The 27,758-nt window shown below is 41.7% G+C and overlaps 1 protein-coding gene across 2 annotated transcripts in view; it reads right to left on the bottom strand.

The window, feature by feature from the left end:
* LOC132981810 (A disintegrin and metalloproteinase with thrombospondin motifs 2-like) overlaps window positions 1–27,758 on the bottom strand; it is a 110,713-nt gene that overhangs the window by 42,957 nt on the left and 39,998 nt on the right. For both annotated transcript variants that reach the window (XM_061047886.1, XM_061047888.1), the window contains exon 3: window positions 15,478–15,655. In XM_061047886.1, the coding sequence (XP_060903869.1) occupies window positions 15,478–15,655 (178 nt within the window). The remainder of the gene's footprint in view (window positions 1–15,477; window positions 15,656–27,758) is intronic.

Raw genomic sequence — 27,758 nt, forward strand, 5'->3', positions numbered from 1 at the left:
AAAGAAAGTGAACCATCTGGATATATTGCCAGTTTTCCTTAGACTGGAAAGTTTGCTGAGTGTTTAGCACGTTATTTAATCGATGACAAAGTGACAGTACTCAGACCTGACATGGCAGTAGACTTGATTTGGCAGCCTAAAAGGTGAAAATTGGTTCTAGGAGGAATGTAAGCACAGGTAGGATGGTAATGTCACAGCCCCATCAGCCAGGAGTGTGAGCACACACACACACACACACACTCACACAAATGAGCGCGCGCGCACACACACACACACACACACACACACACACACACACACACACACGTTTGAGTCATGGCTGCTCCTGTGGCCTTTAACACCCAGTCATCTGTCAGCCATCAGCTCAGCTCTGCACTGCTGCCGTCTCAATCGGCTGACATAATATTACACACATACAACACTCACTTTCTCTGGCTGGCTCACTCACACACACACACACACACACACACACACACACACACACACACACACACAAACACACACACACACACACACACACACACACACACAGAGTATTTTGACAACGTGCCACCACAGCCGAGTGTGATTGGCACACAAACACACACACACTGTGTCCCCATAGTGTTCCCTGATTAACGAGATGGTTTGTTCTCTTCCTTGAGCATGGACCAATCAGATACGAGGACACAAATCTTTCCCCGCTGGCGATGCTGAAGGCCAGCGGCCACTATTTATTGGCAATCTCAGCCCTGACTACCCAGACAGAGAGAGCAACACGCTTACCACAGGAAGACAACACCACCCTGTCTGTGTGTGCTTTTTATACACTCTGGATACATTTTGCCATGGAAAACAAATACGCCTGCTAGTCTGAAAGCGCATCGCACAAACACACTGCAAGATAAACTGAGGGATCTCCTCATTTTGAGATTGTGTGGGTGTGTCAATAGACTAAAGATATTAAAACCACAAACCCATCAAAACTGGAATTAAAGCAGATTAAAACCAGAAAACTACATCTTCTCATTCCTCCGCAGAATTATTCCTTCTTTTCTTACCTCTCTGGACTTAATTAGCAGGATTTAGCCGGCTTTATGTTTTAGCAGCTCAGCTAAACATGAGTAATTGCTGTGTTTATCTGCTTTCAGAGTAAAAATAACCCTCATAGAGATGTTGTGACAGTGAGGCTGCTGCAGTTTCCCTGTTTCCTTCATTGAAATCTGAAAACAACTCCTTATTGCAGATTTCTTTTCCTGAAAGTCCTCAATGACAGCTTAGTTGGTGAAACATTTAACAGTGTCCCCAGCTGTTATTTCTAAGGTCGAGCGACAACGGCTAAATTACTCATAGTCCTGCAGTGAAGGTTTGATCTGAAGTAGTGAGTCTGCCTTCTCGTTTCTCTTATTGGTTGCCTGCTCTTTACTTCCCCGTTCCTGTTTATCTCTTTGAAAGTAGACACGACTTTAACATATATATTATGACTTATTACTGGTTCAACTCCAAACAGCAAACAGCATGTGTGAGACACAGACACACTGCAGGTTACACTGAAAACATCACAGGTAATTGTGTTTATTATGTTTTAAACTCTTAAACTAAGTGTTGAAATAATTTGACCAACCACGTGAAGTCAACCATCTCTACTATGAAATTGATGCCATACAACTTAAACAGAGAGAGAGACATAGTGGGAGGAAACGTGGAAGAAGTGGCGCCAGGACTGAGTTTGGCTTGTGCTGAGCTGCATGTGAGTCACTCTTTGTATGATCAGACACGCTGTGATCTCAAAACAGGCCCAGAGTCATTACAGTAGTGTGGCCAGAGGAGACTTAGGGGCAGGAAAAATTAGAGGGAGAGATTAAAGTTGAAGTTAAAGATGAGCACAGAATCAAAGCTTGGCTTTGAACATATTCTTATAAGACAAATAAACATGTTTACATTCTGGGATTCAAGGAATAAGGAAGTGCACTCGTTGTTTCGTTGATATGTTCATAAACTAACTATCTACCAAACTGCTGGGGGAATACAAGTGAATAAATCTAGTATTATGGGCACATACCTGCAATCAAATTAGCCGATACCGATAGTCACTCGATACCCTTCAGCAAACTCCAAGGATCGGAGTTCTTCCCTCTCTTCCAGAGTTTAGGAAGCCACTTTGTTTCAAATTGTAACTGTTTTAAATGATCTCAGTGGTTTTTGTCACTGATTCTGAGTGTTTGTTGTGTTTGTGCTTGTTTTACTGTGCTTGTAATGTCGACGTCATTGGAAATGAGGGAAACCTCAGTGTCCTTTCGAGAACGAAGAAAGGTTTGAATCTGCGTATGGCCCATTATCCATGACAAACTTGTGTTTTCAGCTTGTCAAATATCTGCCCAGACAAACACTATGAAGTCCACTGTTTGACTCCAAGGAAGACGCAGTGTGTCAAAACATTAGTCTTTTGCACCTTTATTCAATTCGCTTTAAGTGATTCGTGTTCTCCAGCATTTTCTTTGGTTCCTGTCTTGAAGAAGGTATCCACTGGATTATATTTTTTGTACTACTTAAGTCCTTCTCTTAGAGCACCTCCCTCCATTGTGGAGTGGCTGAAGCGCAAGTGTTTCCTTCTACTATAAAACCCAGCTTTTAGGACCACAAAAGCAGCGGGAGAAGGAGAATATAACTGGCAGAGTGCCATTCCAACACTGGGGGATTAGCAGGAAATTGAACACATAATCCATTATTGTTGTTAAATTAAATTAAACACAGTCTAGTTTTGAAATGAATTGTTGACTCCAGGATTTGTCTTCAAGAAAACAGCAGTTATTTTTTCTTCTCCCAAGAAAACAAAGTATTTGTTTTTTCGATCAAATGCTTTTATGAAAAACAATCTGTGATGTGTCTTGGAACTTTCATCGTCTTAATTAAGAGTCAACCTTTAGTGAACCCCCACATCCCTTTAAACACACCCCTCACCAAAGAAATGCTAAAATAAACTGTCAAAATAAGGAGCGTATAGTGTTGTAGTACTAGCACTAATATGCATGAGCAGGATAAGAGCAGATCCCCCCCCCCCCCCCACACAAAGCCTCAGATGATGACATGCCAGAACACCAGGTTTTGTCAGCTTGATTGGGAATCTTTTCAAAAATCTCCCAGAGTTTTGCACGACAGTGGGAAGTCTGGAGATAGAGGAGGATCACAGGGGGGACGTGGGAAATCTGCCAGAGAAGTGAACTAACTTTTCTCTTGTGTCAGCACATCTGCTGTGGAGGATGATCTATCTCTGTCTCATCGCTACAGGACGACACATATGGCAGGAGAGGTAGAGTTCACAGATAAGCTGCTCTGTGGCTACACACACACACACACACACACACACACACACACACACACACACACAGAGCATGGCAGCGAAGACATGCCAGCATGCAAGTAATTGTCTCAGTGTGATTGTGACCGCAGCTGCAGAGGACAAATTACACATAAGCAAAGGGCTTCCACAGTCCAACTCACTGCTTAAACCAGTGACTCAATCATATGTTTTACACACTCTGCACAATGATCAGCTAACAGCACAACAAACTGATGGCCTCTCCTCTCTGAGTGCTCCAGCAGAGTCACCAACACTAACATCTAGCTACTGAAAACAGCGAACATCCAAACTGAGCCCAATAAAAATGATGTGGCCTTTTTATTTGCACGTTATTGGATAATCCCATTATCAAAAGCTTGAGCTTTTTTATTTGCATAAGAAGGAAACATTTAAATGTGTCTTTTGAAAGTGCATCTGCATGGGATAGATTGTCTTTTGAAAGTGCATCTGCATGGGATAGATTGTCTTTTGAAAGCTGTGGTCCTTGCAGCTATAAGGCACAAATAGAAGGTTTTCAGAACAGGCTTTTTCTTCTGCCTATGCGTTTCGAAGGGACATTTTCTTTGCCATGGTAGTTTCTGTCTGCTAAAGCACCTTAAGGTTACTGCATGGCAAGCTGTTTAAGAGCTGAGGACGATCTTGGCCCCTGTATTCTTATTATGATTGATATGTTCAAGGCAACAATTATTAATTATAATTATTATTAAGGGGGAGAGGTAGGCTTTGAAAAAAATAAAACACACTGATCAGAATGGATTTAATGTAATCCAAATATGCTTCAACCAAAGCATATTAAGCAAAACAAATGAAGAAGAGATATATAGACTGAGAGAGGGATGTGTATCATTGTGTAAGAAATAAACAGACGACAGAGCTGCAGATGTTTAAATTAAGTTTACTGATCTATCAAGCCTCACCAACTATTATATCATATAGCCTATGTATCATACCAATGCTGGGAGTAAATTTCATTTTTTTTTTTTCATGAATTCATTTAATTTTACGTTTCTCATTGAAGTCCTTTAATCTTGAATTAACCATTCAAACATTTAGTCATTTTATATTAAAACGTTGTGTCAAAAATTCACACACAAAAAGGTGCTACTGTTTACTTTCTTCAGCAACGTTTGGGCCATTCAATTAATTTTAGTTACCATCAATCATATAGAACTAAATACTGCACCACACAAACAAGTAAACACATGTCGCCCATCTCTTTGACTACAATATGACCATCGTCTCCCTAATTTGGAAGTAATATTAACTCTAATTTACTATAATGAATTATTTGGATTGTAAATAAAGTGGCAATTCATTCGTTCAATTAATTATGATATCATATTATGGATGAAAGGAGAAGTGTTGTGCTCCGTGAGTTTCCTCTCCTCGAGAGTGAGTAAATCATGCTGCTGCAAAAACAACACAGGGTGTGAACGCAGCCGGGAGGAGGAGGAGGAGGAGGAGGAGGAGGAGGAAAACACAATTAAAAAGTATGATTAGATTATTGTAGCTCTGAAAAATTAAGACTAATAACCCAGCCTGCAGCCCTACCGCCACTGTGTTACCGTAATTGCTCGACACAAGCACACAGCAGTAAAGGTCAGGGATCAACAGTGTACAGACAGCCACATCAACATGACCCGTCTGGATCTGACAGCCACACAGGTTCATCGGGTGCAGTAAACTGAATGACAAATGTGTATTTTCAGCTCCTGCTAAGCTCTGAGTGGACCTTCCCCTCCATCTTCTGTTCTCTACCGCCAGTCTATTTGAGCTAAATCTGAACACATCAGACTAATGCTACAAGACATATCAAGAGGCTCCGTGCGAGCAGAGAACTGATGTCTCAGGAGGATGGAGAGAAGATTGAAATACTTTTTCTTTACTCTCTTTTAAAGGAACACATCCAACAGTTTTCATCACATTCAAAATACAATTAACAGCAACTTAGAGGCTATCCTTTCTAAAGTGTGTGTGTGTGTGTGTCCTGGATGCTCATAGCTTTAGCCATTTACAGCAATTCTTGAATGAAGAAGCACAGAAGAGCAGCGGTTTATTCAATTAAAGTTCCCCAGGGTGTGCAGCTGCAAATGAACTGCAGCCTAACAAACTCCCACCATCACACATCACTCTGCTAATCAGACAGCAGCCATGAGGCGTGCACCACACTCTGACAGTTCATTTTCGCTGCATGGAGGTCTGTGCATCCGTGCTATTGTGTACACAAAGAGAAACTTTCTTTGTATGAAACTGTATCTGTCTTTAATAATCAAACAGATAAAAGTCGGAAAAAAAAATTGAATCATGTTTGCTTTAACCACCTGAAGTCTTTAATTCATGTCTCTTTGCATGATGTATTGTTTAAAGGTATAGTACTTTAGAAAATCTGAATAAGTAGAGTAGCAGAGCGTGAAGTAGAATGTAAAGCCATTTTAAATGACAGACAAAACTGACATATCATTAATGTGATAAATAATGTGATCACTATGAGGTTTAACATTTGAAGAAAGTCAAATTCAAAGGTTGTTATCTACACATGAGATCTGGCTCTAGATCTTGTCAAAGCTATCCAACCTAAATAAATCTACAGTTTTCTCGGTTGCCTTTAACCACGTTACATGATCCCCATCAGTGGGTGGAGTTTGTCACGGGGTTAAATATTTCGAATATACCGTATATTGGACTTTTTTTTTTTTTTTTTTACACGTGCTTTTAGGTGACAGCTCCGGAAAAGCCAGAAGGTGGGCTTTAAGTTGTAATTTTCCCCTCAGTGTCGTGTACTGTATTTGTCTCTTCATGCTTCAAGCTTTGGTAGAATCCTTCACAAAACATCTAAAATGGTTCAGCAGGCTTTCTCTGTATGAGTTAGGAGACTGCTGCACACATACAGAGTGAGGAAACGGCTAGAATAATGGTGAATGTATTTGGGTCTCCCGAGCGATGAAAGCCTAATTCACATGAGAGGCTCCATTAACCTCTGAATCATCTGCAATACTATTACATCCTCTTTATACACACATTGCTGAATTAACCTGCATGCTGTATTAGAGAGAGGTTGCTCACACAGGGTTTTTTTTTTATTATTCTGCCTGGTTAGCCTTTATTTAAGGCGGGTGGAGTCGCTAAACTCTGTGCAACCTAAACAACAAGAAATCCCCCCACATAGTGCTGGGAGGAGCCATACTCCGCAAAATAAGTGAAACATGTGTTTTATTCACCGTAGCTGTATTTAGCTTCAATATTAGAAAAACAATGTCAAATGTTTCCTGCACAAACGCTCACATCGAGGAAGCTTATTCAGCGACAACATTAGCTCCCACACTTCTTTGAGGGGTGCCAGATTTAACACAGCATGTGTGTGTGTGTGTGTGTGTGTGTGTGTGTGTGTGTGTGTGTGTGTGTGCATGTGTATAGAGTGTCTTTGCAGCACTGTGACAGCAGTGGGAGGAAGGAAGTCACACGCCATCTCATCCTCCATGAGCTTCTGTCCCCGAGGTTGGCTGGTTACATAACTGATGCTAACACAGAACAGTGGCCACCTCAAGGGAGCTCTGTCACACGTAAATGTCCCCACACACAGATGTACCTGCTGCTGTGAGCGAGGCCTGCAGATCTGCTTGGGCACATGAAAAAAGAAGACGCTGTGACATGGTGCATCACATCATGATATTATTGCTTATGAAATGTAAAAAAGGGAGAGTGCACCTTGATCATGAAGATATGATGATGATCTTGACTTATGTGCTTAGTGGATGTCTTGACCATGGAGTCAATAAACTACAATGACGATATCCTTTTTCTTTTTTTTTCTTTTTTTACAAACAATAAGTTGACAATTTCATTCTGTTTGCTCAGGAGTCAAATAACTAAGTCTAGACAGCTATGTGATCTAATTATAATGTCTGAATAAGTTGGACCACCACACACATGATTAAAAAACAATAACCCTGTACTTAATCTCCACATTATACACTCACCATAACTCTAACTGATTTAAATCTTAATCAAACACAAATTGTTATCAGAGAAAGTGTTTTTGAACATCTAATGCCAACATTTTCTAATTTTCACTGTCTCCCTTTTTTTTATGATTTTTGTATGAAGTTGAAGGACTATTATTGGATAAACACAATGGTAGACTCTGAGCTGTAAGCGGGGACCACGTTCATTAATTATCAATGTTAATATTTTGAGATACGTTGAGACGTTAATTTGAAAATTGATTATCCAAACATTTAAATTCCGTTTCCGCTAACGTCATCTCGCTACTTTGAATTCCCTTTCAACCAACTTAAGTCAAGTGACTTCTGCTCCTGACTCTCCGTAGAGACGAGAATACCGTCACTGTTATCCCCTTCAAGTCAGCTGACAAATCTGTATCATGTGCAATGAGGAGGCCTGCGTCTTTCTGTGGGAGACGCTCAAACTTCTCACCACCATCTGTTGCTATGCGCAGCGCAGCGCCACTGATTTGCCTTCGTCTCAGGCTCTCATTGGCTATGGTTGCCTGAAGTAGGAACAGTGAATGGAAGGTCCTAATTGGTCAAATGCGTTGTCAATCAAAAGTACAGAGAAGTTTAAAATTTGGAACTTTTGAAGCCATCCGTGGAACTTTGTGATGTGTTTGGATTAAATATTTTATTGGATTTTGAAGGTGGGGGCACTTGCTAATGTAGCAGGGCCAATAATATATACAAGCAAACACACTAAGCTTAAAGCTGGAATGCAATATTAAGAGTGCGCTACTGAAGAATGAACAAAACATCAGAGGCAACAGGGCTCAGTTAGGTGATAATCTCCCCTAAACACTATGATCACGATGATTATACAGTAGTGAAGCTTTCTCAGTCATTAAGTCTGTCAAAACACTACACCCTTTCATGCCTCCAAGGCTCTTTTTTTCTGTGTGTCCCACTCTCTCAGTCTCGCAGATGGACACAACCCCAAACACAGACACAGACACACACGCACAGACTTACTAAGGATTGTGTGTGGGTCAGCGTGTGGGTCAGTGCAGCAGTGGTGGTTGAAGACTGGAGCAGAGGTCGACCGCGCCCTGCTATTATCCCCTGAGTACTGCATGCTCTGTTTAAAGGCAGCGCTGTGGCACCCTGACTGATGGCTCAATAGAGGCCTGCTGGGATCTTACGAGCAGGTGAGGAGTCAGACGAGCCAGAGGGAGAACACACACAGAGATATGCAGTGTCTGCACACAGGCAACACACACACGTACACAGGTGGACACACAAATGCTGTCAGTCAGTCATAAGTGAAACGGAGAAACGAAAACCTGTACATGCACAGCGGAGCACACATACATGCAGGAATTTATGACTGTGCACACACACACACACACACACACACACACACACACACACACACGCTGACTGTGTGGTAAAAAGCCAGTCCGGCCCTCCTGGGAGCGAGCCCTTGGCCAAAGAGAGGGGGAGAGGAAGCAGCTGGCTGCTGGAATACTTCCTCTCCGAACACTGCAATTTCCTCCCAAAGGCACACCTGGGCAAGCACTGCTTCACACATACGTATAGTATCTGTGTGTGTGTGTGTGTGTGTGTGTGTGTGCGCGTGTACGTGTGTGTGCAGAGTACACACGTGCGAGTATTTTTGCACTTGTGTACGTGTTTGGTTCTTAGTGTGTGTTTCTGCTTGGCTTGTTTATGCAGGTATGTGCTAAAGCAAACAGCTAATCCAAAGCTGTTCCCTCCTGCCCGATAAAAAAGCCATATTATTTTATAGCATGACACATTATTACATACATAAAACACATGTTTTGTCCATAATGTAAGCTGTGAATTGGAGTGTGGTGCTGCTGCTCTGCTGACCGGAAATCACTGTTGCTTCAATGTAGCACCACTGAACAACCAGCGGGTCTGTACCCTGTTACGACTGGTTCTATTGGCTGGACACAAAACTGTAAAGAGTCACCGCTATACCATGACAATTTTGGAATCAGACATTAGTAAAGTTAAATTAAAAAACATACAAAAAAACCAACAAAAATTAATAAATTGATCTTTTTCTTTTTTGTGCTCTTCACGCACTAATTCCTGTAAGTCTCAATTGAGTGATTTCTTTCCTGAATAGGGTATACTTATGTTCTGGACCGTTTTCATGAGTTTAACAGACACTATTTTTAACCACACTATAATGGTCACTGAAGTTTATGCATGCAAAGTCTGGAATTTGCTGCAAAGCAGTTGATTCTTTCTGTAAAAGCTAAAAAATGCTCCCCCTCAGCCAAAACCTGGTAGAAAGCCTTTGTTTACATAAAGTATAAACAGAAAGGAATTCTCTTTTATAACTACTACTTTAGGAGCTTAGAAAAACAGCTTTTACATTCTCAGGATCATTTATTTCACGCGCTTCGACAGTCAGTTGTACTTTAGGACGAACAAGAAGATGGTGCGGCAATGGGAGTATTGCTGGGCCAGGTAATAGAGCATCTAATCCTACAGTTAGAAAGAAGGACAACCTGTGGACAGGCAACTGGACAGGTTGAAAACAATAGTCAGTTACATTATTTTAATCAACTTTATAAGGAGATAAAAAGTGTGTTAACCTGAAATTTGTAAATACCTCCCAATGCAAAAACTGTATATGAGTAAAGAATAAATGTTTTTCAATATATAATATATGTTTCTTTATCCCTGGTACTGGCTGTTCTTAGCTCATTCTCAGACGTTAGCTGCATAATGGTGTTGTTGATATTTAGGGGATATCTATTTATCTTGTTTTAATTGTGCTATGTTGTTTTTTTATTTAATATCTTTGCACAGTGAAACCAAAACACAAGTTTCTTCCCTTTGCACGCATAGGTTAGACAATAAAGTATTATTCTATATCTGGGATTCAAATAACGGACAAGCTGTCCTGCAAAAGGTCTGCAGGGAAACCCTGTTTCAACCTAAGGTTGAGTTCAGGCCATTTCCGTGATGTGTGTGTGCGCTCGCAACTCTTAAGTGCTTAGTCACGACTGTCCTCTGAAAAACACTTTGACTATACGACTATCCTTGTGTCACACCAGCAGAGACAAGCCAGAGCGAGGAGGAAAGACTAAAATGTGTGAGAGAGATAGAAAAGAGAGTGGTTTCCTGAGGGAGGCACCTTTAGTTTCTGGATGTGCGAGGCAGACATTAAGCTACATTGACTAGCACCACTGGCCTCTTTCTGACCCTCTCTGGCTTCCTCTCAACTCAGGCTAACGCTGATTCGTCACTGTATCCATACTCTAAGTGGAGAACAGCAACACGAGAACAACAGTGATCTAATAACAGTACACATCAGCAAAAACAATAAAAAGCAGAATACAGTAAAGCACGAAACACAGGACAGCAGCACCTGAGGGTTAAACTCATTCTGGCTTTGTGTAGACACATGGGGTGCCGTGTTGCTGCCTCAGACCTCCGCCCTGTGTCAGTCCACCAGCTAATTGTAACTTCCTTTGCCCAGAGGCTGCAGGGAGCCTCTCTGCTCAGAGAACAACACAGACCTCTGAAATGTCAATGGAAAGAAGTCAGCTGCAAAGGACCACAGATTTGATATATACGATTCTGTGGACAATACACAAGTGCAGAACTGAACTTGATTGTAAGTATGCTACCAAAATAAAACACAAAATATACATTTTTCAAAACACTGGCAGCTTATCAAGAGAGTGATGATGTAGCTCATGGGTGTATGTCTTTTCTGTAGTGATAAACAACCTAAACAAGTAGAACAGTAAGACGATGGGTTTTTTATCATAATAAAATGCTGACTTTTATGTATACTATCTATTTGGGAGTTTAGTCTAGGTAGCCATCTAGGTGCGGGGGATTATGGGAAAAAACCCTCTGGTAGTCCATCTGTTTAGGCATGTCCCAGTACCCTGGACACAACACTGCACTGGCACGCATACATACGCTTGTAAACATGCAGTTAAAGCAGCGCATCCACACAGACAGCAAGTTCCACAAGACAAAATACAAAACCCCACCCTAACTGCCCAGCCTCAATAAAACAACAACTAAAAAAAAACCTAAAATAATCGCCCTGCGGTTGTGTGCTTCTGCCAGCAACACAAGCTGCAGTTGTGTGGGTCCATTGAGAAAACAAAAACCCGGGGAAAACAGTAAAATCTTAAAGTCCACATTCACATGCTCGGTCATTTAAGCTGATTCTCCTTATAGCACAGAAAAATGTAGTCAGTAAACATAGAGTGTGTAGAATATGTAGCGTCTATGGCTGCAAAGATAAACAATCCATAAAATCACCACCAATTCAAGATGATCAGATCATCAGAAAATATTGACACCAAGTCATCATCTGTCCAAAAATGTATCTTCATCTTCAAACAAAGACACTGGAAGTCTGTCAAAATGAAGCGTGCTGAGGGGAACACAAGCTTTACGGCTGAGTTTTAATTTCTGGGGTAATTTATATCTAAAAATCATCAAGACAAATGTATCATTGTTCACAGTAACAGTGCAAGTAGTCTAGTAACCTACTCAAACACAAGACAATATATGGATAGTCATAAACACCTGAATAATAGCATATTAAGGAAGGAAAGACTGTGTAAGTTTCAATGACTTTTAGTGACTGACAGAGATTATCATGCCTGGTTTGGATGTCGTAAACATCCAAATCCTAATAATTGTATCTCTATTTGAAGTGGGAGTTTCAGCCAAATTTAAGAAATTGTGTGGGGGCGCAGGTACAGTACGGAGGCTAGTGTTCCAAGTGGGCGATCCAGGTTCGAATCCAACCTGTGGCACCTGTCATTTCCCACTCTCTATAAAAAAAAAAGAAACCTTTAAAAAAAGAAAGAAATTCTCTAAATGTTTTCACAAGATGACAAGAATGTGCCAACAAAAGCAAAACATGAAACCATAATGCCACAGGTCATGTCTCTTCTTTCGATGAGGCAGACAAAAAAAAGGTCTGCCACAATATTATAAAAAAAAACAGAGAGGAGAGATGAATGTTAAATAAAATTAGCAGAACTGAGAGTCGTTGATCAAATCCACCCATAAAAGGAGGAGATGAGATCAAATTGTAGGGGGCGGAGAGAAGACAGATTGAAGGATGGAGCTCTGTCCGCCCAGCTAAAAATGAATGGCAATCCTTCATTTTCTATCGCCGCACCGATTAATTGACGAATGTGCCACATTCATAATACAGCCAGCTCTCTCCACTTAGGACATTGACTCACACCTCCTCAGCTTATGGTCTAAGAAAGCGATCAATCTCGCGCCTTCTCCGTCTCGCTTTCTCTCCTCTCTTTGGGCTCCTCGATTACCTGGCTAAATATAACTTCCATTCCTCTGTCTTTAGCCAGGAAATGAGTCCAGCATTCAATAACTGGCGGTGAATTAAGAAGGAGATCTCCAGAAATGATTGATTGATTATTAATTAAATCCCTAATGTGCCTGATTGATCTACAAGGGGATGTGATTGTCTGAGGAGGAGAACATAACAGACGAAATGGGTGGAGGATGTTTGGGGGGGGAAAAAAAGAGTGTAAAGGCAACAGGATCCATACTGTGTTATGTGAGCATGTGTGTGTGATATTACAGTGATTTGATGTAACAACTGGAAGGTGAACCTTTGTTTACATAATGTTGTGGTCTAGAATAGCTGAGATAAAAAGGAAAAGACAAGAGAGCGAGAGAGATCCACATCAAATGCCACTGGGAGCAGCACATGCTGGCTGGTCTTTCTGTCTTTCTGTCTGTCTGTCTGTCTGTCTGTCTGTCTGTCTGTTTAGCCTTGAAAAATCCCAGCACTCGAAGCCAGACTACCACAGAATTCATGCCCACGCCACACACACACGCACACAAACAGACACACACACACACACACACACACACACACACACACACACAAACACACACTGTGGCCTGTTCTATCCTACGCTATTGATCTGCACCCCACTCTTCATTAGAAAGAGAGATTCAAAGGCAACAAGGAGCAGTGAGACGTGTTGTGTGTGTGTCGGTGTGTCTGTGTGTGTGTGTGTGTGTGTGTGTGTGTGTGTGTGTGTGTGTGTGTATGTGCAGACAGCTCACATGTGTGTTCACAAGAGTAAGTGTATGATCAAGGGAGTTCTTTAAGCTGCGTGTGGTTACATCCTGTACGTGAGTGTGTGTGACTTTAGGTGTTTCAGAGTGTGTGTGTGTGTGTGTGTGTGTGTGTGTGTGTGTGTGTGTGTGTGTGTGTGTGTGTGTGTGTGTGTGTGTGTGGCTGTTCTGCCAGGTATCAGTAACAGTGGGAGCAGATCTGTGTTACTCTAATGCAGTCTGTCCTCTCTGGGTGTTCCTATGGAAACTCTCTCTCTCTCTCTCTCTCTCTCTCTCTCTCTCTCTCTCTCTCTCTCTCTCTCTCTCTCTGTATATTATTAGACATCCTCGCATCTCAGAATAGGAAGACACAGATCTCATCTATGGAGATACACTCGTTATGAAGCACCTCAACTCGCTCCTGTACATCATGGAAGACTCGCTTCTGTGAGAATATTTTTGGCTTTGGTGATTAGTAGAGGTGCAGACTCTTGCACTGGTCGGGTTCACGATTGATTAACTTGTAGGCGTCGGATCAATCACAGTGATCAGGCGGCTACTTCTTCTGACACAAGCCTAAGGCATGCGGTGCAGATAATTTTTTTTTTACTTCAACTTCAGCTTTTAAACCCTGACAGTTCAGCTCACAATAGTTGTTATTGTAATATAAAATATAATGTTTTCCATTGCTCTTTTTCTTTATGTGGCAACTTTCAAAAACTGACAGACATGAAAGTGTTTTTTGGTCTACATTATCAGGGGGTGGTGTACTGGATTAGCACGCCATGTTTCACCTCTCCTCCGATCTTCAACCAGTCCAGTTGCCTTTGGATCAAGCTTCAAATTTACCATGACCTGGGTGACTGAGAACCCACACAGACATACTGGATTACGAGTTTTATATAAAATGGTTTCACATCCTATTGAACGTGAAATGGTCCCCTCAGATAATAACTGAAAAAAATGCTGACGCTTCTAAACTTTTTAATGCAAATGTTACTGTGGAGAGTAAAATAATAGTGCAGCATCGTTTAGTGCTCTTGAAGAAATCAAACATTCCACTAAGAATCGTGCAATTAATGAGACACTTCTGATGTTTCAAGTTACATCATGTAATACAAATAAGCAAAATAAACCACTGATTGAAGCCTCCACTTATTTTGCAATACGGTAAAAGTAAAAACAAATGTATAATTCGGCTCAATTCATCTGCTTCAAGTGATTCAAGGACAGCTCCATGAATTTCAACAACCTCTTTTGAATGCATTAGAGGCCACATTTGGTTTCTTTTTATTTGACTGTAAAGGAATAACATTGGGGAGGAAGACAAGGCAAACTGAAACATGTAAATATTATTTTAGTTGAAACCTTACTGAAGTAATAAAGCACACATTTTCCTCCTCTCCCTTTAATCACTGAGCTGCTACGCCATGTTTAACTGTAAATATTATGCTTCCTCTATAACTTATTCTTTGTTGTTGTTTCACTTTATTGATTTCATCAGTAAAGTGGGAAACAAAAGGAGGCACACATGAGAAGAAACCAACGACTTGAGTGCCAGCTGTTAATTGTTAACTCAGCCAAGGCAGCGTATAATTCTATAATAGACACAGAGTGTTCTACCTCTCCAGTCCAACAAGCGTGACTCCATGTGTCACTCCTCTATCGACTGAAAATTAGTGCAGTGACAGGAGGATGTGTTTGAGTGCATGTAGGTGTGATCTTTTTGACAGCAGGGTGTGCTCACACTGTGAATCACCATTTTTGCATACAATAGTTTGATGTGATTATATAACAAGGTGTGCATGAGAGGGAGAATAGGATCATTTCTGGAGAGAATAGATGGTTTGTATTGTTTTAGAACCTGCTGCAGAGAGCTTTTATTTCTGCGAAAAGTCAAGAAAAATATTCACATTCTGCTGTTTTTTAATTTATGGTGAATGAGCTGGGATTTCACATGCAGTTAGAGCCATTTAATCACTTCAAAATGTGGTTATTTCAAGACTAAATGTACAAGACGGAGTTAAACAGAGCACAGTGCGGCAGGGTGTATAAAAGTGAAGGCAGGCACGGACTGACCTCTGGAGTGGTAGTCTGCCGCTGCACTGCTGATGGGCGCTTTCTTTACAGCCGAGGAGCGATACACGACGTGTGTCCTTCCTCCTTTGCCCTCCTCCTCCTCCTCTTCTATCACTCCATCGCCCCTCTCCACCGGTTCAATGAAAAACTCCTCCTGCTCCACCCTGATCATACCAGCCTGAAAGAGAGGATGGAAAAGTTAATCAGTTGACATTAATTCATCAGTTGACACATGAACTCCGGCATTGTGTTAATATGTGTCACTGCCTCATACAACAACACAACTCCAAAATCCTGCTCCTGTTTTGTTTGCTTCTCTGCCTCCATCTATGCTCATGTCCTCTCTTGGTCTGACATTTAAAAAAAAAAAAAAAAAATCTTTTCTTCACTCTATTGCTGTTAGGGGCATGCCAGGAGAAAAGAAAAAGGAGGGGACAGCAGTGATCCCTCTCAGGGTCCAGGGGAGGCCTAGAGTGGCACCTGGCATCTAAAATGGCTAGCACAACAGCAGGAGATGAAACTGTTCCTCTCCCATCCTCAACTAACACGCTCTGTCAGGTAATTCCCCATGTCCGCCCCACACACGCACACACACACACACACACACACACACACACACACACACACACACACACACACACACACACACACACAGGCACACACTCAGACTCACAGGGAAAGAGTGAAGCTAAGACACTGAACCATAACATGCATGCATGCAAAAAAAAAAAAAAAAAAAAAGAGTTGCTTGCACACACACGGGGAAAACAGGACTGGGAAAATTGCCCGTCACTCTTCCTTATTCCATCTGTCTGTTTAAGACAACTGGTAATTACCACGGCAACGCACTGCTGTAGAGGGAAGCCATGGGGGAGAACACGCAGAGAGGATGGAGAGGCTTTTGAGAAGGAGAGCGATAAATGAAGTCCAGAGAAAACATTGATATGATCAGCACTTGTCTGTGTCTCTTTCTGCTGATACAGGAAGGAAAACACGATGAGCAGGCGGTGGAAAAAAAAAGCACACACATGTACACAAAAGTATACATTACCCAGGAGTGTGTGTTGAAAAGGCGTGTGGCTTAAAGTGCACCGAGTTCTGGTAAAAGACACTCAAAGTCTGAAATCCCACCCTGGGGCACAATGACAATGAAATATCTCATTATATTGATCTATAACACACTTAATGTATGTCACATTTTAACTTTATCCAGAATAAATATGATATAAATACAGTGTAAGTAGCCTTAAAGTGCTACACAATATGACATTCATGGAGGAAAATCTGAGTTTTTATAGAGAATAAAAGCTTGACATCATTTTCCTGAAACCTACTCTGAATATTGAATGTACTTAATTCTATTTTGTAATTCCACACACATACCTCTGTTTATTGTTTTGGTTCTCCTTTATCCATTTGTGTATTTGCTGATTTTAATGCACTGTGTGTTCGTTTGCGTGTCTTGAGTTTTCCTTATGCAGACTGTGTGGAATTCAGCGGATCCTTTCAGAACAAATCTGTGCAACATGTCGAGGTGTATTACAGTGGATTCTGTTATACAGGTTTCAGGGGCTGGGCTTATCAGAAAACTGTCTGATGAACAATAGAAAGGGGGATGTAACAAAACTGGTGCGTATTGAAATAATTACTTCTAATAAGTTGGTTTGTGCTGGTTCACTTTCTTGCTTACGAAAGGTTTTGAAAGTCGAACTATCATAAAGGTTACAGTCCTTCGTCACACTGGCCGCAGGATTCACTCCCAATCCTGACGCTTTTTGGAGTCTTGTCACCCCCCCCCCCCCCCCCCCCCCCCCCCCCCCACTCTATAGTTATCCTATCCAAATAAAAGCAAAAAGCCCCCACAAAAAATATACACATAACAAAATGATTTGTTTACATTTTTTTTGAGTTTGCTTCTGCTGACTGAATGTTAAAGTCATGAAGGGTTTAGAGAATTATTTTATTTGCTTTATAAGTTGCATTAAGTTGTACTGTCCAGGTCATCTGTCACACTTTAATCAAAGTCATTTGACTTCACATAAATGTAAGAAATTAGATATATAATACACAAATAGCTCTGTGCATTATTCCTTTAAATATGTCAGGTGTCCGCTGAGTGAAGTGTGGTCATGAAAGAGGTCATATCAGTGGCCATTACTGAATCTATGGTATCACTTGTCATCAACAGCACGGACCCACCACTGAGCCTGAACCAAGGTTTTATTTATGTATTTATGCGCCTAGACCATACAAATCTATTCTTTTATGGACACAAGTATGCTTATTTAATCCTTTGAGCTTTGAGGGAAGTGGGGTATAAGAGTTCGTATGCTCCCTGAATACCTCAGAGAGGCTCATTTGAAAGGAGAGTGATATTAGGAAAGAAGCCCCACGGAAAGAGGAGAAGCTCTTTTTCTTGCCTTAACTCTCGCCATCGCCCAGTCCTCTCTCTCTCTCTCTCTTTCCCCCTCTCTCTGTCAGTCAGAGCCTTGGTCCCGGAAGGATGTCGACAAGCCACTGACCTGCCCTCTCTCTCTCTCTCTCTCTCCCTTCCCCCCATTTTCTCTCTCTATCTCTCCACCTCTCTCTCCCTTCTCATCCCTCCATCTCCCCAAGTCGTGGTGCGGCATTCCGATCGGAGCTGATGGATCTGCGATGGTGCATGCGTTCCCGCTCCAGAATACCAAGCAGTGGGGAGAGGAGTGCCGTGTCAAAGAAAAAGATGACATGTGGGACTGGGAGACATGGTAGGATCGATCGCAGCCGCCATAGAGGGGGTAGAGAGTGAGAAAGAGGGGGAGGTGTGAGGGAGCTAAGGTGGTGGACGTGTCCTTTGGAAAGCTGAAGTGAATAAAAAGCATTTAATATTTTCCATCACTTCATTAGTGAGAGGCATTGTTTTCATCTCCTCTAAGGAAGAGCAGCTCTAGTCGAGGGGATTGCAGAGAGTCCAATAGTGTCACAGAAATTCAAAGATCTCTAATTCTTTGTCAGTACTCAAAGCCTCATGGGTTTAAGGGTCAAACTGAATGTAAAGATCAATCACAATGACGTAGTGTTTGTTGGGTCTTCATGTTTGTCTCCAAGTTTGTCACATATTAACGGATGCTTTTAACCATGTACCCTAATAATGTAACTATAACTACTCTTTGGTGCTTTAATTCTTCTGCTAACCAATCAAATTGTACTTTACTTCTACATTTACCAGATTCTCCTGTGCTATGGTGTGTTAAGGGGGATTTGAACCTCCCCAATATTTTCGGAAGACGATCGGGGGCCGCCCCTAATTTGATATCGTAAATATTAAACGTGTTCGATGGACACGATCAGAAATCCTGTTGGTGTGGGAAGAATACCAAGGACAGCTGAGCAAGGACTCTGTGAATTGATACGTGGAACGGAAAACAATAGCCAACAGGGAAGCAAGCTGACTGAAGCAGGAAGCACAACACACATTGCCATGGCGACAACAGTGAGCATAAAGTCAGATGGAAGTCATAAATCCAGGACCAACTTGTAGATTTGTGGCAACAACACGAAATGTTTACACAACATGTCCTCGAAAAGAAAACACAATCCAGCTGACAAGGAAAGGAGTTTGAAAAAAATGTGTTTTGGGTGTACCAGCTAACAGCTAGCCACATTTAGCTTGACCATTATGTTTGTTTATTCTTAACGCGAGGTTACACGTTTTGATAGTCTAGAGACTCCGGGTTGCAGGCGAATGAATCGGTTAGTGTGTGGTGTGCGCTGAGTTGGATGTCTTGTCGCACACCACACACTATCAGAACTGAACTGTTAATCTGTTGTGATTTGTCGTCATGTGCGGGCTCTCTCACATTTTCAAAATCGTTTAAGATTTTCAAAATCTTTTAGTGTGTGTGCCAGGCCTTAGAATGATTCTTCCATGACTCTGCTGTTCAGGGATGTTATGACATAAGTCTTTTTGGCAACTGTTCTTTGGTAACTGTAAATTCATATAGCTCCTTTGGTTGATGAGAGTGACGTGTTAAAATGGCTTGAAAAGAGTTCCTCCTTGAGCACCAATGTTGTACCAGGAAAATGTGCCTCAGAATAACCCTGATTTAATTTCTATGCAAGACCAACAGCTCTTTCAAGAACTCTCTGGTCTAAAGAACCACTTTTCAAACAATTAAATTCATGGCTAGTTAGAAGCATGTGTGTATAAAGATCCTCACCCTCAAATATTAAAATATTTACTCGTGCTTTTTCAGGTCTGAATGCAGCCTTGGTGACCCGACAGATTGCACGACATGGTCTGTTTTAACATAGACATATAAGTCGTAATTATCTCGGTGCGTCTACAGTTGTAGTTCCTACCCTTGAATACAGTTTTGTTAGAAAAAGTATGATCACCAATAAACGTGTGTCTGAATGTAAGCTATAGAAGCTGGATGAAGTGACCGAGAAACAAGGTTATTTGATCTTAAATCTTCAGCAAATTTGAGCCATAATTCTGGTTTACACGCTTGTTGAGAGACATGCTTCTAACACACATATACGCTGGAAATACACACATGCACAAACAGGAACTATGGACGTGCACTAATGGAGAGATGTCAGAGTGGGGGCTGCTACACACTGCTACAGAGAGGCAGTGCGCCAGAGGGGGTTCAGTGCCTTGCTCAAAGGCACCTCGGCAGTACTCTGAAAGTGACCTGGCACCTCTCCAGCAACCAGACCAACTTTAAATACTTTGGTCCGCACCGGGACAGGAACCGTCGATGGAATGTGACCATTTCAATGCCAGTGGAGGCTCTGAGTAAAGCAGATGAAGAGCTGACTTATTTAGTCTCCTCCACTGTCAATATTACTCTTTCATTCTCCTTCTGCTGTTATTGGACCTTGCAGTATGTTGATGCTTGTAAAAGGTTTAGAGAATTCTGATATACGTAGAAATAGGATTTTGGTGTAATTCTACTGTCCTTTCTTCTTCCTTGTCTGCCATGTCATCAATGCTTGAGAAAAAATATATTCAGCTGCTGACACTGGCCTGATGGCTACAGCTTTTGTCCTGTCTGTCAGGTTGCTGATTCTACAGGTTCCACTGCTCACTTTTCACCTGCTCCCCTGGGATGAACAGTCCCTCCTGCTCTGTTGGCTTTTCCTCAAGAGACCCGCTCCCTTCAGTGGCTATATTTATTTTTATACTCACTGAAATAGTTTGATATTTTCGCATGTTAATATGTGTAATTCACAGATTGTAAAAAAAAATAAAAAATGGAAATCCACTGTTTAAAATGTATGATTCAACGATTTCAGTCTCACATGTAGGGCACACTGTGGTTCTTTGTAATACATTCAAAAGACAAAGGGTGGCCGGCTTCCACTATTTTAGTAATCTTCCTTGAGCAATACATAGTTACAATAAATAGTGTCCAAAGCCAAGTCTGTGGATTAGCTGAAAGAAAAATCGCTGTTTATGTTTTTAAATGTAAATGCTCGATGCCTTAAAGATATTTTCACCTTGAATGCTAAAGATGGTGGCGATCATGTCTCCGATTTATTTAAACAAATACAGTGCAATAATATTAGATATGTTTACCTCTTATTAACAATTTATTCAAAAGTCAAAGTTATCTCAAATACACAGTGCCTTAGATGAGACCCTCGACTTATGGGCTCACCATGGAATTGTTGCCCTGACTATTTAAAGCAAAATTAAATGTGATTTGCCTGCTCAGAATACCTGTTGAGTCCTGAGAATCAAGACCAAAATGGGTTTATTCATGATTTATAATGCATAATAGAAGAATGTTGTCAAAAGGAAATGGTTTGTATTGCTTCTTGTCAAAGACTTGGATAAAGACCAAGCAAGGAAGATGTCTTACTGCTGCTGAGTTTTCAGATTCATTTCAATTTAAATACTTCCTTGTAAATATCCTCACATAGAAAGAAAATATCATCACATAGAATAATAATGCAAATTACACAAGAGTCACTTATCATTAAGTTTGAAGGAGAATCTGTGATCTGCGATTGGTCTGTAGCTTCAGTGGGCGAAAATATGAGGAACTAGCGTTGTAGTTTCACCCCGCTAACCCGCAACAGCTTCCAGTGACTCAAAAATCCTAATTTTGCGTCACTGGAAGCTCCTTTTCAGACTTAGAAATACAGAAGATTTCCCATCTCAGGGGAAAATGAGGGTGGGATGCACGACCATTCAAAAATACTACCAGGTTTCTAATGATACAACGCTTAATGCAAATGGGTGAAGTATCCCTTTAAACAAAGCAGCCATACATGCTCAAAGCTCAGCATATATAAGTGGTTATTATTATTTCTCCCACGGTCACTGAGATAATGACACTAACCACAAGCCTTCCTCTGAGACCTGCAGCCCATCTGCAGCCTCCAAATCTGGATCCTACACACCCGAGTGTCCAGTTACAGCAGGAGGATCCTCTGTTTGAAGACACTGCGAGCTCTATTTGAGGATCTGAGAGCAGAAACTTGAGTACTGGGTGAGCGTCCTGAGGGGCACGTGAGGCTGACGAGCTGCAGAAATGCCGCATTTGAGTGGAAGAGCGGATGTTGTGGTGCGGATCAAAGTCATACCCCGGCCCTTCAGCTCAGTCCACCACGGCACTGCGTGTGTGTGTGTGTGTGTGTGTGTGTGTGTGTGTTTGATCTAGTGTCACTGTGTGTGAAAAGTGTGCATTTGATCTGATTCATAACCCCGCTACTGCAGGCCAACTTCACACACAGTTGCACACATGCAGGCAGGGCAGATACAGTCACACACACACACACACACACACACACACACACACACACACACACACACACACACACACACACACACACACACACATCACGAATAGAGCTTTGAAAGTGACTCAGTTGTACTGTGTGTAACCCTCCGATTCATTCACTCTTTGAGTCATAAGAAAATCCCTCTCTACAATAGTTAAGCTGATTTAAAGAATTAGACACTTGAGAGCGAGAGATTTAGAGCACACGTCACCACAAAAAAAATATAAGCGTTTTAATTAACTGCATCAGCAGCAAATTGTACCTTTATGCTCCCTGCCAAGTATTATCTTTGGATTATGGTAAAATGTAGATTTATCAGAAATGCATGATCAAAGCTGTTTGAAACATCAAGGGAAGCTAAATATAAGGACACTTATGACCCTTGAAAAACCTTCCCTCTCACTGCTTGATAAAAGGTATAAAGCAGAGGAGGAAGAGAGAGAGAGAGAGAGAGAGAGAGAGAGAGAGAGAGAGAGAGAGGAAACTGCAATTAATATTAAGTATTGGAACAGATTTATTAAGTGAGTTAAATTATTTGTTGAATGTCACGAAGAGCAAAGCGATTCTCCAATTATGTTAATCAGGGATATGCAAAGATGATGGGAACAAATCTGACACAGTGAAAAAAAAAATTAACAAATGTAAACACATGAAAGGAGGGAGCCTGGCATACTTAAACCTACTTGTACATTTTTTTTTTTTAAACTCTGTTCTCACGCAGGCAGTGTGTGTGTTTATTTGTGTGTGTGTGTGTGTGTGTGTGTGTGTTTGTGTGGAAGCCAGATGCCTGTGTGATTTAAGCTGGCAGGATTTAGCGATGCAGCCTCATCCCTGACACCCTGCTCAGTTCATTACATAGAGTGGTCGCTAAAAATGGTCTCACCAAAAAAAAAAAAAAAAAAAAAAAATGTCAGCATACACCTACACATCATCCCATATATACACGTACGTGTGGTGGCACTGTCGCAGTCAACCCTCTACCTCTGTCAACGCTTTTTTTTCCCCCAGCTCATTTAGCAAATTGTTCATCTTTGACCTACAATTTTGATCACAATATGCACACACTTTCTCTCTCACATGCACACATACACATACTGACTCCGGTCTCTTCGATTTTGAAAACCATTTTTCCTTTATATGCATCCACTGTCTGTGACCCCTGAAACAAGAGAACAAAAATATTCAAAATATTACTCTGAGGCTTTATTGTCTACAGAGAACCTCCAAACTTTTGAGTCAGACCCCCCCCCCCCCCCCCCCCCCCCCCCCCCCCCCCCGCTGCTCTTTGGTGCACAGGTTCAATGTGCTTGTCACTAGCACACAGCTAGCATATAACCTTATTCTTATCTTTCCGCCTTTATTTCCTACTGCTCCTGCTGTTTCTCCTTCATATTTTTCTCACACTTCCATTAGTAACCCATCCTCTCTTGCTCCATCTCTTTCAGTTTCTCGTAATCCTAAGTGGCCGGTGCACTCTAAATGTGTGAGAGTGAAGACAGGCCCAGGTGTAGGAGGAACAAAAATGACAAGGCAAAATAGACCAGAGGAAAGGCCGCCTAATTTAAAACAGACTAAAGATGGTAAATGCTAAGAATAGCAGTAGTGAGCTAAACCTAGTTGGACTGACCACATGATCTGTGGAAACTCTGGTTCAGTGCGAGAGTGAAGACACAGACAGAAACACAGTTGCTGACAGTCTGGCAGATAAACCGAGAGACTGAGTGCCAGCCAGACAGACCGCCTCAGTGTCCTGTTCTCGCGCTCTCTGGCTCTCTCTCTCTCTCTCTCTCTCTCTCTCTCCCATAATTCCTGTTGTTATTCATCAGGACAGAAGCTCCCTCCCTCTGTTTTCTGTCCAAACAGAGATTATGAATCAGCAGCACGAGGGGAGAGGAATATGAGAGGATATACAGATTGAGTGAGCAGAGGAGTAAAAGCAGAGGATGTGTGTGATAACCTGCCAGCAGGAGGTGTTGGGGAAAGGAAGTGGTAGGTAAAGATGAGCTAATTTGTAAGTGACAGATGAGAGAGAAGAACAAGGAATAAAATTAAAGAGCAAAAAATAAAAAATAAAAAAGGTGGAGGAAAATAATGATTTAAAGAAAAGGATGCTTTGGGGCCATGAACAAAGATACTGAAGAAATAATTAAAAGAATTGGAAAACATATAATTTACTTTAGAATCAGTTCTGCACTGACAAAAACAAGTTCCTCCTCCTCCCTCATTCCTCTCATCTCTCGTCTCACCCTTCGTTCTTTTTCTCTCCACAGTCTGACAGCTTTCCCAGACAGCCAAATGTTCTTGGCCTGACCAACATGGAGGAGTCAGGACAAGTGTAGGGAAAGTTTACGAGATCCAACCATCAGAAGAATCTGTATTCAGTCTCTGCTGTTGTCTGTCCACGGTGAGGCTCAGGCACTTTCCACACAGGGTTGGCACTTCGCTGCAGAGGGCCACAGGCTGTGTACCATAAAGCTGATATATTGTTGGATCAAACTTACTTCAACCCCACAGGAGGGTTTAGAGAGGCTGATGTTATGTTTTTTTTTAACAACATCTCCAACAATGCCAAAGTGCCATTAAGGAAAGCTCAGAGCTCCAAACAGACCCCGGGGCAGGGCACCTCAGGCAATCTCAGAGGAAATGTTTGTTTAAGACTTTTAAAAAAAAAATCCAAATTCACTTTGTGCAAGATGAAGATAAGCTCATATCGACTATAATAAAATAACTTTTACATTTATTCAGGAGCCTTAAAACAATACATCTGCTTTCACTTTAAAGGTTAACGGTTACATGATTTCTGCAGGGCACATATGATCTCTACAGATACAGGCCACAAACAGACAGATTTGTTTCTGCTGGTCCTGCAAAACAATGCCACAGCTGCAGACTTCTAGCCCAGAACGCTACACCGTTGCTTACATTGGTAGCTACTGCTGGTGGGCAACAGCATAGCTAACTCCTTGTGGAGAGCAAAGTTTGGAACTGGGTCTGGTTGCTGTAGAGGTGCCAGCTCACTTATTTAGCACTGTTTTCGGGACCGAACCCCCAACTAGTCGGTAGCTGTTTCGTATGCAGCACCTTCTCTCTGAAATATCTCCAGTAGAGTCATGTTTATACATGTGTGTGTATTTTCTGACATACGTTAGCATGTTCAAAAAACTGAGTGAAAAATGTAAGATCCACATTCTGTAACAGACCAAAAAACTAAAAGGAGATATATTATGTTGATTCATATTCAAATACATGCATTTTATGTTATAATGTCGGATGTCCATACTTAACCTCAGCAAATATTTTTTTAAACACAAGAAACACAGTTGTTGGAGTAATCCCTGGATGTGGTTTCCTGCTGCAATGAATAAGACGTTTAAGAGAACTTTGCGGGACTTGGTCACCTCGGCAGCTGTCTCAAGGACACTCCCACCCGGGAAGTTCTCTCAAATTTTCCTGCAACTGCGAAAACCGAGCTGGCCAATCGGAGGAAAGTGGGCATGTGTTGAGGGGGGCCTTAAAGAGACAGTAGCTCAAATGAACCGTTTCAGGCAGAGACTGAAATGAGGGATTTTACTGACGCCAGAATAAGATAAATAAGGAGGGTTTCGACTTACGCACCTAGCAACACTATTCAACAGGTGTCCCAGACTGACATAAGTAATGGGGAAAGTGAGTATAATAATAGATCTCCTTTAACTCTATGTCCACTTAGGAAGACCTCAGTTGTGGTTGAATTATCAGAATGAGCTACTGGGTGGACAGAGTATGCTATTTTATAATGCAGATTTGATAGATTTGTTATTATAGATACACTTGATAGAGATAGATTTGACTGAGTTGTCTGCATGACAATGTCCAACCATCCTTCTTTCAAGGAACACTGCGAGTTGTGATTCAAAGTTGTCATCTAACATCTAAGTCATTTAGATATTTAAATCAAACTATATTGAATTTGTATAAGTTCTTATTACATGAAAACTAAAAAAATGAGCAATTCTGCAGCCAAATTACTTTGTAACTGACAAGCCTGACACATTTTAATCAAGTGGAGGTTAATCTTTACAGATCTTTAGCCTTTGTGTGCACCATGTCGTTCTGATGCCAACACTTTTGCACACAAACAGACATACACACACACACACACGCGCACACACACACAAACAAGAGCCAAGCACCCATCAATCCCTCTTACAGGCCGAGCCCAGCCATCGATCAGTGTGTTCGTGTGCTCGTGTGTGTGTGTGTGATTCATTGCTTTCACGTTTGTGTGTGTGGTCTTCCGGATTGATAAATGACCCCGATTAGTGGCGACTGACCGCTCTATGATTGCAATCTAAGTGCAGCCGAGCAGCTGTTCTCAGAGCAGTGTTGTCTGGAGCAGTGTGTGATTAATACAACAACACTTTAATGAATAACAAACAGACCACAGGCCTGGGATCTGCTGGACAGTCATAATTGAATCTCTTCACCTGCAGGGTTTAAATCAGGAAGTGGACGAGCGATACATTATTGAGTCTTGTATGTTCCCAAAATACAGCATTTGGTATCATTTAGTGTTCTCAAAACAACAAAATGAAATGCAAGAAACTCTGCCATTTTCAGATCTCTCCATATTCGGTACATTTTAGTTATTTGGATAAGCTGTCAGTTCGGATTGTTGGATTGTGGATAAATGATGTTTGTCTGTATGAACAACACTGCGCAAAAAAAAAAAAAAAGCCCACTTTAATACTCTCACTCATTAGAAATCCCACAGTATCTTTCACTTTTTGTCGCTCCTCTTCTTTCTTTATTTGTCCTCCCACCCTCCTAACCCTCAGTCATAACGACCCCTCCCTTCTGCTGGCTGTCACACACACACACACACACACACACACACACACACACACACACACACACACACACACTCACAGTGGCACACACAGATCCATGCTCAGATCCACACCCATCCCCGTCCTTATCTCTACTCTATCTCTCTATCTCCACATCTATTGGGTATACCTGTAACCTAGCAACAGAGCAGACAGAAGACCCTCCCCTACCTGCTCGCTGATCTAGACTGCCGGGCCTGACAGCCAATCAAAATGTGTCAGGGCGGCAACCAGAGCCAATCAAACACTTGCTCTTACAGGGAGTTACCCCCTGTGATCCACCCTTTTGACCCCACATGCAAGTGAAAGAAACAGGCACGCACATGTGAAGGCATGCTTATGCACTTGCTACCTCACACAGAGACACACACACACACACACACACACACACACACACACACACACACACACACACACACACACACACACACACACACAAGTAAAAGTCCCCTGAGGCCACCAGGCAGATCACAGGACGGGGCTGACTCGCCTGTTGATTTTATAACAGCGCTTCGTTATCAGCTTGAGGAGTGCTACCTACCACGCATGACACGTGTGAGTGTGTGGATGAGTGTTACTTTTGATGAATGTTGGAACTCACCTTCAAGATGAAATAAAGCTGCATAGGAGGTGTGC

This window comes from Labrus mixtus, chromosome 10, assembly GCF_963584025.1.
Source record: "Labrus mixtus chromosome 10, fLabMix1.1, whole genome shotgun sequence".
NCBI lineage: Eukaryota > Metazoa > Chordata > Actinopteri > Labriformes > Labridae > Labrus > Labrus mixtus.